General features: G+C 40.3%; 1 protein-coding gene across 4 annotated transcripts in view; it reads left to right on the top strand.

The window, feature by feature from the left end:
- The window catches only part of DAAM1 (dishevelled associated activator of morphogenesis 1), a 163,466-nt gene that overhangs the window by 104,042 nt on the left and 44,618 nt on the right, over positions 1-14,806 (top strand). For all 4 annotated transcript variants that reach the window (XM_082734964.1, XM_082734965.1, XM_082734963.1 and 1 more), the window contains exons 4-8: positions 4,570-4,641; positions 9,800-9,894; positions 12,132-12,465; positions 13,058-13,168; positions 13,286-13,389. In XM_082734964.1, the coding sequence (XP_082591090.1) occupies positions 4,570-4,641; positions 9,800-9,894; positions 12,132-12,465; positions 13,058-13,168; positions 13,286-13,389 (716 nt within the window). The remainder of the gene's footprint in view (positions 1-4,569; positions 4,642-9,799; positions 9,895-12,131; positions 12,466-13,057; positions 13,169-13,285; positions 13,390-14,806) is intronic.

The raw sequence follows: 14,806 nt of genomic DNA, 5'->3' as shown, positions 1-14,806 counted from the left end.
GACTATCGACCTACCAAGGAAATAGGATGAGTTGGATTAGAGAAATAGTAAAATTAATGTTTTTCCCCCTTTCTAATTACCTTATAAAAGAAGTGGTTGTTGAAAGTTAAGTATTTTGTAATTGAGTCACTGAACAACATAAATTTAAAAAAAAAAAAATCATTGGTTTTAGAAATTGGGCCCTCGAACTAGGGAGAGTACACACTGGTTTTCCATAAAACCTCACTATCAGAGTTCTATAGAATCTTAGAACTTCTAGGGACTTTAGAAACAGTCTGGCCTTGCCCTCTCAATTTGGAGAAAGAAAAATGAGGCCCAGAGATACTCAAACTTACCAAGAAATCCTGATTAAGTAAACCAAAAAGTTAAGTTCTGGAATCTCATCTTCAGATGACCAATGTAGCCATCACTCCACTATCCCATCGCTCTGAAATTAAGTGATATTTGCAAATATTATCTAAAAACAGTAATCAGAAAATTTAGCAACATAAAATGTTTGTATCAGTTCAGTGCTAATTATTTAGTAGACCTAAAAATAGGCATGCAAATAAATGTTTATAACACTTTTAAAAGAAATCAAAACTAGATTTTATTTTTTTTATTTTTATTTTTTTTTTAAAGATTTTATTTATTTATTTGACAGAGAGAGATCACAGTAGGAGAGAGGAAGGGAAGAGATCACAGAGAGAGGAAGGGAAGCAGGCCCCCTGCTGAGCAGAGAGCCCGATGCAGGACTCGATCCCAGGACCCTGAGATCATGACCTGAGCCGAAGGCAGCGGCTTAACCCACTGAGCCACCCAGGCGCCCCTCAAAACTAGATTTTAATATGAATTAGCCATTTTGTAAGTAGAATGTAAAAGGATCTAATGTGATTGCTAGAATTTGTATTCTCATAGGGCAAAACCTTCTCTAGGGGTCGTTTGGTGTTACCTACAATCTGTTTTAAAAGAAGGAAAAATAGCTTTTTTAAAGAATAGAATGAAGCTAATATTCTTTCTTATTCGAGAAAAGTTGTAATGGAATCGGTCAAGGCAGTGGTCAAAAGCAGGGTTAGGTGTGTATAATTTAGGGAGGGATTTGTTTGCAATTCAGGGTCCTGAACTGCTCAATGCTGTTAGCTCATGTTCAAGCGCACTTGAGAAATCCCTGTGAAGATCGCTATTAGACTGGTATGTAACAGAACAGGAGAACAGGTTAGGGAAAAGCTTCATAAGTGCTGTCTCTATGCACACACATTATATATAGATAAGGCATTGATGAGGGGGCAGAAGAGTTCCCACAGAAAAAGTCTAGAGAAAAGGGATCAGAGGTCATCCAAGTAAGATATCAGGCCTTAGAACAATATTCAGAATTAGAATAATATTCAGAAATGTTGAATGTAGCAAAAATAGCAATAAAGGATTAGGGAAAAGCAAACTCATTTTTGGCAACTAACCACATCTGAGTTTCTTATACAGTTAAGTGGTTAAGAGTGAAAGGCCAGCTTTGTACTTACTTCAGATTGCTTGTGATTAATCTGAAGTCTAATTTTAGGAAAGAGGTTGCCCTGATTCTTTCCCATTGCCTTTGAATTTCCAATGGGATGACCTTTGGCGGCTTACCGGTCTTCTCTTTGCTCTGTTTCCTCCTCACTAACATGAGTGAAACAGCGGCTCCCCCATCCATTAGATTACATGAAGAGCATAGTGCTTAGAACAATCAATGTTTGACCCACAGTAAGCTCTGAATGTGTTAGATTTGCTGTTGCTTTCATTACAACTAATGCCCTCTATACAATCTTGTTCATTTTTCCACTTGTTTCTCTGTAACAAAGAAACTAGAGGGGTGGCAGATGGCTCAAAGAATAACACATTAGAGGCTGGTAACACATAGGACCCAGGTGCTTTCCAGGAATATCAGACATCTCGACTGCATCAGCAGTTTCTTTTCGTGGACTTCTTAGGGGAGACTCTTCCCCTCAGCCTGTCTCAGTGTCCAGTGCTCTTGAGGGGATCCCCGCTCCCTGACAGCAATTGCATTCATTGTTTCTGGCCCGTGGCTCTGCATAACTACAGACTCTAGCAGCCGCACAAAGTAGGAGCAGAGAGCTGATTCACAGACGTGTTTCACTTGGCTACCGGAGGACACATCTGTATCGAAGGACCAGGGCTGCACAGAGGAAGCTGGAGACACATTGCTGAGATGAAGAACTCTGAGGATCACCCCCAGGAATATAGTGATAACAGTACTTTTATGAGAAGCTTTTCCATACGTTAGCTCATATGATTTTCTCAACTCTGAGGCATGTGAAGTAAAAATGAAGCTGTCTTTCCCCTGTTTTGACTACAGTATCTAGGTCTACTCTTAATATGTTTACATTACTAAAGCATTTTCAAAGTGTAAAGATTTCTCTCTGTATACTGATCTTCAGCTTCTAAAATGATCTCCTGTTCTGTTAACCATGACTATTAAGCTTGCCATAGACAGGCTCTCAGGGGACCCGAGACACAGGACAGGATTTTGTTGTAGTTTTGGAAACTTGTCCTAGTTTGAGGGACTAAAAAGATCTGGCACCTTCTATTTGATTTTATAGGTTCAAATACCATAGGCTATCGCTGTAGGTCTTGGCTTGCTGGATACATTGGTAACAGCGGGGTTTTGCTAACTTTAATACTCCATTTTAGGAGGAGAGAAGGGTTCAGCATTTACACTGCCCTTGTAGCTACTTTATTAACATGTTAAATAGTAACCAAGGACTGTTCTAAAAACTCATCAGATTTCCTAAGCTTTTTAAAACCATGCAAGTGTAATGCAGTCCAACTTCAAAGCTGCTGCTCTAGCCGTTGTCCCCATCATCTGGCCCGTTCAGTCTCCAGATGAAATTCGTGCAACTGCTCGAGTTCAGGTATCTGTTACTGCCGGCTTTTAAGGCACCGTAAGCACGAGTTACTTTGCCTGCTTTTTTGTGACTACTTAGCGAATAGTTTTGAAATTACATTTCTTTTATCTCACTGCAGTAGACCCACCTAGAAAGATTTGCTTCAAAAAGTGTTTTTGAGGTAAAGTATAGGGCTGAAATTAAAAGCCCCACCTGCTATCCCAAAGACTGAGTGAGACTCTAACCTTAGTAAATAGGTAGTAACTACTTCATTATCCCCCAGCAGCTATATGTACCTGGCCCAGCATATCTTCCAAGGGGACAGGGGGTACAGTTGTACTAAGGTGCTCTCTGAAAGTGAAGTTAGAGAATTCTGAAATTTTCCTCTTTGAGTCTGTTATGTCACACAAATGCCTTCTAGCCACATAGGTGTGCAGACATGCCTGTGAAGTTCCAACTACAGTGCCATCTTCTGACGGACTTGGTGTTCGTGTGGAGCAGAAGCCACAGACCCCTGATTTTGCGGGGAGGTGAGGGTTCAGGCTGGGGGCTACTATCCACAGAGTCCCTGAGGGCTCTGGTGCTGGCTTCAGGTCACCCTGTTTTGTAAGACAAAAGACTGGCCAGAGTAACCTTTAGAAAGGGGTTCCTGCATTCCTTGGGTTCCAGTTCCCATCAGCTCAGATGCATTTCTCAAACTCACAAGCTGTCACAGCAAGACGGCTGGGCCTGTGAATAGTGTGTGCTTGTTTTACTTCTATCCATCCAGGGTCAGGCTTTATTCTACCGTTTCATCTGAAGCAGTACCTTGTTTTGGTTACATCAAATGAAACCCTTCAAAATTGTTACTGTTTTCTGGAGTCTGAGTAAACTAACTGAAATAGTCTAATTAACAACTGGCCAAATCCTGTGGTCATTCTTAAAAACACTTTTCCTCCTTTTGTGGATTTAATCCAGACGTATAGTTGAGGAATGCTGTCCTCAGTGCTCATAGGAGCTAGACATCCTTTGTCCTCACAACAAACACTGTGCCCTTCCCAATGTTATTGTGCCCCTGAAGGAAAACAATATCATACCTGGTGTGGCTAAGTTCAATTCCCCTTTATAGTCAACAATATTGTACAAACTTTTTTTTTTTCCTTTAAGAGAGCAAGCAAGTGGGCAGGAGGGTGAGCCAGGGTGTGGGGGTGCGGGGCAGAGGGAGAGGGAGGGAATCTTAAACCAGCTCCATGCCCAGGCTGCAGCCCGACCAAGGCTTGATCTCACGACCTGACCTGAAATCAAGAGTTGGACACTTAGCCAGCTGAGCCACCCAGACGCCCCTACTGTACTAACTTTTATGGTGACAGATGGTTGCCGTTTCATATCATGTATAAATGCTGCATCACCATGTACCCCTGAAACGAATACAATATTTTATGTACATTGTTTTTTAATTTTTTAAAAAATACAAATTTAAAAAGTGATAAAATAATAAATTCCCCTTGATCTGTGGTTCAAAAAATGTCCCCTTTGTCACATCTAAGTCTGTCTGTAGCACTGTCTTGTCCCTTGGTGGGGGAACAGTTTGATGATTAGAGCCAACATTCTATCTCATTGTCTTCTAATGGCTTATCTAGGCCATTGTCTAGACGCTCTGAAAGTCGGATGTGCTTATGGCCGTTGTGCATATATATCTGGTGGTATATTACGTGTTTTGCTTTCTATTTAGGACCAGGAAGAAAACAAGGGAGCGACAAGTTGGCCTGAATTCTACATCGATCAGCTCAATTCCATGGCTGCTGTAGGTATACTTTCTGTTCAATGGCACACAATTGGACAATAAATTCACTTGAGGAAGAACTACCAAATGTCATTATCTTTCCAAACTCCATTCCAAACACTCAGTGTTGTGGGGGGAGGGGGGAGGTGAAAAGGAGGGCAGAAGTGGTACTTGGCGAAATTATTTTTTCCTGTATGTTTTACATAAAATCAGCACACACTAAAATATACGTGAGTTTAATATTATAAGAGGAAATGTAATCTTAAATCTGGCTTATGTTCAACTTTAACTTGCAATTGCTCTTACCAGTCGTTTGTAGCGTTGTTAGGGCAGTAGTAGTCTACACGTTAATAGCATTTTACAGTAACACAATGGAACTGCTCCTTCACTGATCTCCGCCCATTCTCCTTTCCACCTCGGACTTGCTTAGCTCCTGGATTCTTGATGTTGCAGGGCAGCCAGGTGCTCCTTCACTCTTGTAAATAACAAAGGGAGTTTATGGAATCAGTGGTGAATAAAAGACATAAAAATTATGCTGAGATGTTCTTGGGAAATCTATGGTTAAGTAATTGCTTAAGATGCATTTTCAGTGCCTAAAATACGCCTCTGATCACATGGATGGCTGTGTAATGTCAGCATTCTGAGCACCCTTCAGGGCACGTATTGATCCCAGCTAAAATATGAAGCAGAAAACAAGTCCTCAACCTTTGAGCCTTACTAACTCAAATCCTATTCATGTCAATAAAAATCGGTGATTGCCCATGGTACACCAGTGTTCACCAGTGTGGGTACACTCAGGATTTTAAGATCACTCTGTTAGGTTCAACTTTGAGTTTATAATATCCATGCAAGATGATAGCTTCCATAATAAGTATTTTTCTCTACCTCTTTCTCTTCTTCCTTTTCCAGGGTCCTTTTGGACAATTAGCTGCCTCATACTTAGGCAAACATTTTTTTTTTAATTGTCTAATATTTTGCTGCTGCTGCAAAAGTTAAAAACTGATTACAATATGTGAATCACACTTTTATTAAACTTTCAGAGACATTGACTTTTAGTAGCTTCCTCTTTTCTAGCTATTTCTTTGAAGATGCTTCTTTTGCTGTTGCACAATGAATAATAAACAGCCTAGTTTAGAGCTGTATAAATTATAGAAGAAACTGCATAAGCTTTTGCCCTGAGGATTTCTAGTCTAAAAGCACTGCAGAAAATAGCACCCAACGCCTCCTTGTCCAAGGCATCCTACATAATGGCAAAGATGAGAAAATAGTGATCTCAGTATTTGTATGACTATGTTAGCAAAGTGTGGGGCTTATGACGACCATCAGGGATTTTTCTGTGCACAGCCTGAGCAATAATAACTTAGAGCCTTTTACATTTCCTGCATTTGAAAGTTAAGTTCTAAATTCTTGTTCCTGGCTGGTAGAGAAAAAAAGAGCTGTGGGGCAGAAAGTCTTGCTTTCTAATTAAGTCAGCATTGTTTGATATAACAAGGGAAGTTGCTTCTTCCTTAATGAATTCACTTCTATAAATGGAGAAGTGCTAAATACTATGGCATTTTTTTTTCTTCGCACTTTGGGGGCAATTAGGTTAATTTGTCCTGTAGTGACTTAACCCATGCCTTGTACGGAGTCACCCTGGCTCCTTTCCTGCACTAGGTCTGTGATGTGCCAGTATGAAGCACTTCTGTAAGAGCCTTCTTTCTCCTTCGGCCAGCTCCTTGGACAACCCTGTGCTGCATTCACGAGTCATCTACATTTTAATTATATTTGCTTCCTATTCCAAAATCCTTTCCAAGAGTATCTCAAGGCAATTAAATTGTCAGTCACTTTGCTATTCTTGACGTGCTTAACACCTAACAAAGCTTTCTAATGCTCCTGGAAGGACAGAGGTGGCGTCTTTCTAGGGTTAAAGGTAAAAGGCAGTAACAACTTCTGAGTTAGTGAGCCTGCAGAACTCCTGTGTATGTAATAAACAAAGAGGTCTGGTAAGACCAAAATCCCTATGCTGAATTTTCTGTTTTTCTCACCTTATTTGTTGCTACCGCCTCCTACTGTGGGTCTGGCTGGTCTCTCTGCTAACCGTATTGGAGATTTCCCAACAGTATACAGCAGAGAGCCTGAGACATTGTCCCTGGGGACTGGAAAGACCTACAGTTCCTCCAAATCCTTTCACAGCCTGGCAGCTCAACTTGAGCTCTCTAGCTTAGGGATTTGTTGAAGGGGATTGATCCACGCTGTTACCATCCTTTGTCTTCAGAATCCCTACCTCTCTGGAGCGTGCAGCCTGGGACAGCAGCATAACAGGCACTTTACGGGTTGTTTTAAATCCTTATAAGCACCCGGTGCTGGAAGTGCTGTTTATAGATAAGGAGTCTAGGACTTGGAGAAAGGTTACCTTGCCCAAGGTCATCTAATTAGGAACAGGAGAGCTGGAATGTAAACCTATCAGACTGAGCTCAAAGATTCCATTCTAATTTGCCTCTCACACGGTTTTTAAAAACCCTTTGGCAAGTAAAAGAGGCCTGGTAATCCCACCCCCACATCCCGACTTTTCCGAGCTGGGGCAGGCATCTGTTTTCTTTAATGCCTCCAGAGTCCGATGAATAGCCTGGGTCCAGAACTGCAGCCCTCAACTGGTCTGCGGAACAAGTTCAGTGACTTTGCGTAAGCTTCTTAACAAGAATGCTTTGTTCTTTAGAGGACCCCAGAGTGATCTGTTGGCTTTTAAAGAGTAAAAAACAGTATCATAAAAGCACAGCCCAATAGGTTGGAGAAGGACCTGGGCTTCCTTTGGATGGGCTTGTCTGTGCCCTCCCAGGGAGGAAGGATGTGAGGTGAAGTTCAGAGTGCTCAGCAGACTGCCTTGTTGATTTCATACCAGTGAAATGTTTCCAACAGGAGCTTAGTACCAGACACCTAGACAGGAATGATTTCTGTGCTTACTTTGTGTCTCTCAGAACTGGATGTTCCAGTGCACACCTTAGTAGCCTTCATCAGATCCTACCAGGAGGCGCTTTGTCCTTTGCCCACTTCCAGGCAAAGGGGTTTGAATAAGTGCAGAGAGCACCCAGGGAGGCCACCACAAGCCTGACCTGTGTATGCCAAGGGGTATACTAGATGGTTGGCCTAGCAGCTCTCTTTAGAAAGTAGGAATGTCTCCTTTATCTGTGAAAAGCTGCAAATCAAGCCTTTTTTCTAAATGTGAAGCTTGAAAACTTTAGACTTCATATAATAGATTTTATTTTGAAAAGTCATACTGGAATATCCTGTTCATCTGCATACCCTTAGTTTTCTTAGTATAACAAACACAATTTTTTATTCAAATCTAATTGTATCACATACAGAAAAGAGTGTGTTGCCTCTGTTTTAAAAGGAAGGTAATGGTCCTTACACTGGGAAAGGAAATTCTAATTCAATTTTCTTGACTTTTCATAAATCTCCCAGCTCTCCTAGCAAAAGACTTACTGTAGTCTGTTTTTATGCAGATGTTCCATCCTCTCCAACATTGTTAAAAGAATAATTACGTGCATCTTTCTTTGGTATTAGTGAACCATAATAAGAAATGTGTGTCTTCAATTTGGGTATAGTTTTGTGTGATTAAGCTTAGGAACAAGCGGTGATGTTCATAAACAGCTTGATTCTGAGCTGCAGATTCAAAGTGATTGCTTCAGAGTCTAAACGAGTTCAGCTGTGCATAGGAGATTAAACATACTTGGCTGGATTCAGGCTGAATTTTCCAGGGAATGGGTCTCACAGAGCCGTGAAGAAATTTATTGGCCATTTCTGCACACAGCTTCCTCCCCTACCGTCCCCTGGTCACAGCTGTCCAGGCACATCACCAGCAAGAGGACAGTGTCAGCAGAAACAGTAACGCATTTGAAAATAAGACTTTACTGATTTTTATTTCAGTTGCCTTAAACAATACTGATATATTTCTTTGGAGCTTTAACCCTCCTAATTGTGAAGTCAAATTTAGGTTTTAGTTCCCATTTAGTTACTTAATACTGATACCATTAACTTGCAAAAATGAAGTCAAGTCACCCTCTGATGATCTATAGCCCTGAAAGAAAGGGAGCGACTGGAGACGCAAGGAGCCAAACAGACACAGGAGCCAAACCTCCCTTCCCCGCTGCCCCACAATACCCCCGTCTGTTTCCCAGCCATGCGTTCTATCAGAAGTGGTAGCAGGAAGGGAGACTGAGACTCGAATAGCACATGTTCAGAACAGGATGATGGCAACGGACCAGTGGCCCTGAGGCCATTAAGGCTGGAGGATACTTTTAGTACAACTAGGTGATCATGGGCTCAAAGGAATGGAATAGACTTTCTCACATGCACAGCACCCGTGACTGTAATGTCAACTGAGATCTTCCTGAGAGCCTTGCTCTACAGAGTGCGACCCATAGACGTGTAGCATCGGCACTGCACGGGAACTAGTCAGAAGTGCAGCATCTTGGGCTTCCCTGCAGACAGACCAAATCAGAGCCCTCGTTTTAGCAAGAGCCCCAGGAGATCCATCTCCGCATTAAAGTTTGGGAAGCTGTGCTCAACGGATCCCCAGGTAGGGAGGTTGTAAGCCTCCCACCCACTCCTTCAAGTACACACTCCACAGCCTCATTTCCAAGTGATGTTGAATCATTTTTAGAACTTAAGTATTTATTCTGAAAGAATTGTTCATCTTAGTATCAGGTCTAATTTGATTGATCCTGTTAAATGATTTGGCATAACAAAAAGTGTAGAAGATTCTACTTTTTGGCTTGAGGATTACACAAACTGCTGTGGTTTGATAGTGTCATAGTGTCACTAACTTGAGTTGCCAGAATGCTGTATTTAACTGCAGATCCAATCTTCTTTCTATCAAATATAAATAGTAATGTTTTCATCAGAATATAGTTATAGTTATATAACTATAGTTGGACAAGTTAATCTCTACCGAAGATTTCTAAACATTTCTTAAAGCTTTATCTAAATTTTAAAAGAACATTCAGTAGAGGTTACAAATCTGGAATTCTTAGTACTTTTGCTCTATGTTTTGGTTTTATAGTAATCCTAGTAATAGATTTATTAGTTGTTTATTTGTATTAAAAGTGATAGTAGCATGTAATCTGTGGACTTGTTTTGCTTGTATCCTAATTAAATCATAGAATTTGAAGAGGTAACTTCAGTTTTCTTTGCATAGAGAAAATCTCTCCTGGCTTTAGAGAAGGAAGAGGAAGAAGAGAGAAGTAAAACTATAGAAAGCTTGAAGACCGCACTAAGGACAAAGCCAATGAGGTAATTCTTTCCTGGATAGCATGTATTACTGGTCTCTCTCTCTTTTTCTTCTTCTGCCCTTTTTTTCTCCCTTCTTTCCTACCCTCCTTTTTTCTTTTTTCTGCAAGAGCCAAACTTTCAAGGAAGCCTTAAAAACCTTCAGTTGAATTATGAGTGAAATATTTTAATCATTGAACATTCAATAAATTGATTTTCTTCAATTAAAAGATATGCAGACAGCTGTTAAGATGACGTAAATTTAAAAAGACAGAGACTAGCAAGTGATGGTGCAAATGTGAAGAAATCACAGCCCTTGTACATTGCTGGTGGGAATGTAAAATGGTGCAGCCACTTCAGAAAACAGTTGGACAGTTTCTCAGAATGTTAAACATAGTGTTGCCCTATCACCTGTCTATTCTACTCCTCGATATATAGCTGAGGGAACAGGAATGTTCATGTTAACAGTATTCATAATGACCAAAAAGTGGAAACAACCCAAATTCTATCAGCTGATGAATGGATAAATAGAAGGTGATATATCCATACAATGAATTATTATTCATCTCTAGAAAGGAATAGACTACTGATACATGCTACAACATGGACAAGCCTTGAAGTTATTTATGCAGAGTGAAAGAAGCCAGATGAAAAAGGAAAACATATTGCATGATTTCATTTCTATGAAATGTCCAGAAAACACCAATCCATATAGACAGAAAGACCAAACCATTCAGAGAGAAAAATTAGTGGTTTCTTAGGGTTGGGGAGAGGAGGAAATGGTCCTTCGGGGATGACTAGACTGTTCTGAAATCAGAAGATGTCAGTGGTTGCACAGCTCTGTGAATATTCATACAAAGTATGAATTTTATGGCATGTGAGTTATATCTCAATGAAACTGTTACTTAAAAATATGGGCAGTCAGCCTCCACTTGTGTATCTCTCACACCTTCATTTTCTATTAGTCTTTAAGGTTTGGTGGAATGTTGGGTTGCTTATAGGTACATTTCATTAACATGGGAGCTGTGAATGAAGCGACTTGATTTAACCAGCTGGGCTATATCTGTGTTGTGTGACTGCATGAGATGGCTGGAAAATAAAGATTTCCTTTTCTTTATTTGACTATAAAATGCTAACTAAGAAAAATATATTGATTTATCAAAAATCCTATGCCGTTATATGACAGGCTTTGTACCAATTCTAACTACATCAGTATTTTCCTATTTGTGTGTGTGTTTCCATTCTCAGATATTAATAGGTATCCAAAACTAAGTGGGTTTGGAAATTTCTGGAGTAGTCATATAAACAAGTTACGTTATTTCTGAAATTTTCAGAGTTTCACGTGTATATGTGCATCGTGAATTTTTCTCATAGATCAGCTTACAGTAAATAAATGCCATGGGTATCAATTAATGTGCAGTAACAAAGGCTCACTTTTGTTTTATTTTAGCAGTTTATTTATTTAGTTTTTTAAGTAGGCTCCAGGCTCATCATGGGGCTTAAACTCATGACACTAAAATCAAGAGTCACATGCTCTGTGGACTGAGCCAGCCAGCTGCCCTTTCTTTGTTTTATATATAGGCATTCCCAGAGCATGTCCTACAAAAGAAGGGTTTTGCTACAAAATGTTAGTAATATAGATTATCATTTGACAAGCAAATATCCTGGAGCTTAAGGATGTTCTTTGACTTTCACTGATTAACATAAAGGTGTTTAGGAAGTTATAATAACACAGGACTTTTTTTTTTTTTAAGATTTTATTTATTCACTTGACAGAGATCACAAGTAGGCAGAGAGGCAGGCAGAGAGAGAGAGGAGAAAGCAGGCTCCCCGCTGAGCAGAGAGCCCCATGCAGGGCTCATTCCCAGGTCCCTGGGATCATGACCTGAGCCGAAGAGAAAGGCTTTAACCTACTGAGCCACCCAGGCGCCCCTTAACACAGGACTTTAAGATCACATATTCTGAGTGTCTTCGTGTTCTTGATTTACTGTGGCTCTATGATCCATTCATTGGTTTTATTTCTTGTATCGGTTGAGATCTGTTTATCTCAAACAGAGATTATTTCACATATCTGGTAGAGCTGACCATTGGGTTTGTGCTGAGGAGGGGGTCAGGAATTCAGAAGACTTTTTTCATGAGGTCTTTGATACTTCAGGAACTACATCTTCCTTTCTCCTGTCCGGGCAAAACTTTTCCAGTAAGGGCTATTAGAAAATCGCAAAGAGACCTAAGTCTGATCCATTTTAACCTTCTTCTGCCAGGTTTGTAACCAGATTTATTGACTTGGATGGCCTGTCATGTATTCTCAACTTTCTAAAGACCATGGACTACGAGACCTCAGAGTCTCGAATACATACCTCTCTCATTGGATGTATAAAGGCGCTAATGAACAACTCTCAAGGTCGGGCTCATGTCCTGGCCCACTCTGAGAGTATTAATGTGATTGCTCAGAGTCTGAGCACAGAGAACATTAAAACGAAGGTGGCCGTGCTGGAAATCTTGGGCGCCGTGTGCCTGGTTCCCGGGGGCCACAAGAAGGTTCTGCAGGCCATGCTGCACTACCAGAAGTATGCCAGCGAAAGAACCCGCTTTCAGGTAGGCACGCTCACTCTTCACTTTGTCATCCACCCCGTCTGACAGGTGCTTTCCTGGCCCTGAAGGGGGATCGTCACTTAAGATTCTCCTCTGTGGTGATGACTCAAGCGTTTCCTTCCTCTTGGGTTTTAGTACCAGAGTAGAATATGCCTTCACTAGTTGATCAACCTGGGATTTTAGATTTACTGAATTTGAAAATTTGGCCCTGCTTCCTACAACACATCTTTTTGAATCCACTAAATGCAGTGTTCCCTGAAATTTCACAGGTTATCATTCCTGATTTAGTATCAGTATAAACAGTGAGATTATGTCACCATATTTATACTCAAATATAAAAAACAAACCAAGTCAAAAGCACAGTCTTTTGTACTTTGTATGCATGTATAAATGGACATAGGTGATGTAGGAATTTTGAAAGTAGAGTGTTTTGAACATATTTTAAGAAAAATAAAAGGTGGCTTTTCTATGGATGCATGTGATTCTGAGTAAACGCAAGATTTAAAACATTTACTTCTGAGCATAAAAATCAATAAAATGAGGGTAAGATTACTGATGATTCCATCCTTTGTTTTTATGTTTGTATCCTTGATAGACATTAATTAATGACTTGGATAAAAGCACAGGGCGGTATCGAGATGAAGTGAGTCTCAAGACTGCCATCATGTCCTTCATCAATGCAGTGCTAAGCCAAGGTGCAGGAGTGGTAAGAACCTTCCATGCTACTCTTGAAAACATGGATTATTAAAGAATAATCTTCTTAAAAAGGTTTCTGTGAGTCCAAGAAGCATAAATATGTGTTTTATCACCCTTTCACTTTCAGGAAAGTTTGGACTTTAGACTTCATCTTCGCTATGAATTTCTGATGTTAGGAATTCAACCTGTAATAGATAAATTAAGGGAACATGAAAATTCAACATTAGATAGGTAAGTCAGATTGGTATCATCTGAGATAGCTCATGCTTTTTTCCTTGTACGTAGTGCCTGTGACTTGCATGTGGCCTTTCTGTAACATAAAGAGTTGGCTCCTGAATATTAGTTCAATGAATGGTGCTTTTGTGGTTAGACTTTGTCAGTGAAAGAAGTAACACATTGTATAGAGAATTTAATGCGGGTGTGGCATCAGACTGAATCCACGTCCTCATCCTACTTCCTAACTTGCTATGTATTCTGGTCAAGGTGGTCAATTTTTCTGAATCTTACTGGTTGGTTCCCCCCTACAAAGAAATAGTGATAATAATGATGATAATGATGACCACTATCTTTTGTGGGCTGTTATGAAGATTGACTATAAGACATGGAATCTCTTAGCACCATGAGAGGCATTCTGTGAATGTGAATTTTCACTCTTTTGTTCATTTGCTCGTTTGTAATCGTTTTGCTATTTCTAAGCTATCCCACTAGCTAGCTCTCAGACCTTTCCTTCTACTGCATTTCTTCCTCATTCATGCACTCTGAACATGCTCTTCTCCTTGGTAGTCTGTGACCGTGTTAAAATACTTTTGCCTCAGGGCCTTTGCACTTGCTATTTTCTCAGCATTAAAAGATCTTACCACGTATGTCTAAATTGCTTATTCCCTTCTTCCCTTCAGAGAGAGCTTTTCCAGCAGTGTGTGTACACAACTCACATCACCTCACATCATTCTCTTTTCCCTTTACACTGATGTACTTGTCTTCATAGAACTTATCCTCAGTGTCTAAAATACATAGTAGGGGTTCAGTAAATACTTGAATGAATAAGTGAATGGCATGAGTATTTCTTTGGTCTTAGTTCATCAGTCAGGCAAGTGTAGATATATGGACTTATTTTTCTTTCTTTCTTTCTTTTTTTTAAGATTTTATTTATTTATTTGGCAGAGAGAGAGAGACAGAGATCACAAGTAGGCAGGCAGAGAGAGAGAGGGAAGCAGGCTCCCCACTGAGCGGAGAGCCTATTGTGGGGCTGGATCCCAGGACCCTGAGATCACGACCTGAGCCGAAGGCAGAGGCTTAACCCACTGAGCCACCCAGGCACCCCCAGAATTATTTTTCCATAAGGGAGTCAATGAGCAGAATCTGGACTTGATTGTTTTTGGATTTGATAAATATTTATTAATTGCCTACTATATACCAGCCATCCTAGGTTTTTAGGTTTGTCTCTTATTGTGATCTCATTTCAGTCAGAGTATGTCTTTTTCCTTAGAACAGTTAAGTAAAGGCATCCAAATTTTGTTGTCTTATTTCTTACTTTTTTTTTTTTTTTAAGATTTTATTTATTTATTTGACAGACAGAGATCACAAGTAGGCAGAGAGGCAGGCAGAGAGAGAGAGGAGGAAGCAGGCTCTCCGCAGAGCAGAGAGCCCG

Source organism: Mustela nivalis (genome assembly GCF_964662115.1).
Source record: "Mustela nivalis genome assembly, chromosome: 6".
Taxonomy (NCBI): Eukaryota; Metazoa; Chordata; class Mammalia; order Carnivora; family Mustelidae; genus Mustela; species Mustela nivalis.
Note: the sequence above shows the minus strand (reverse complement) of the source record. Positions and strands in the feature narration are given on the sequence as shown.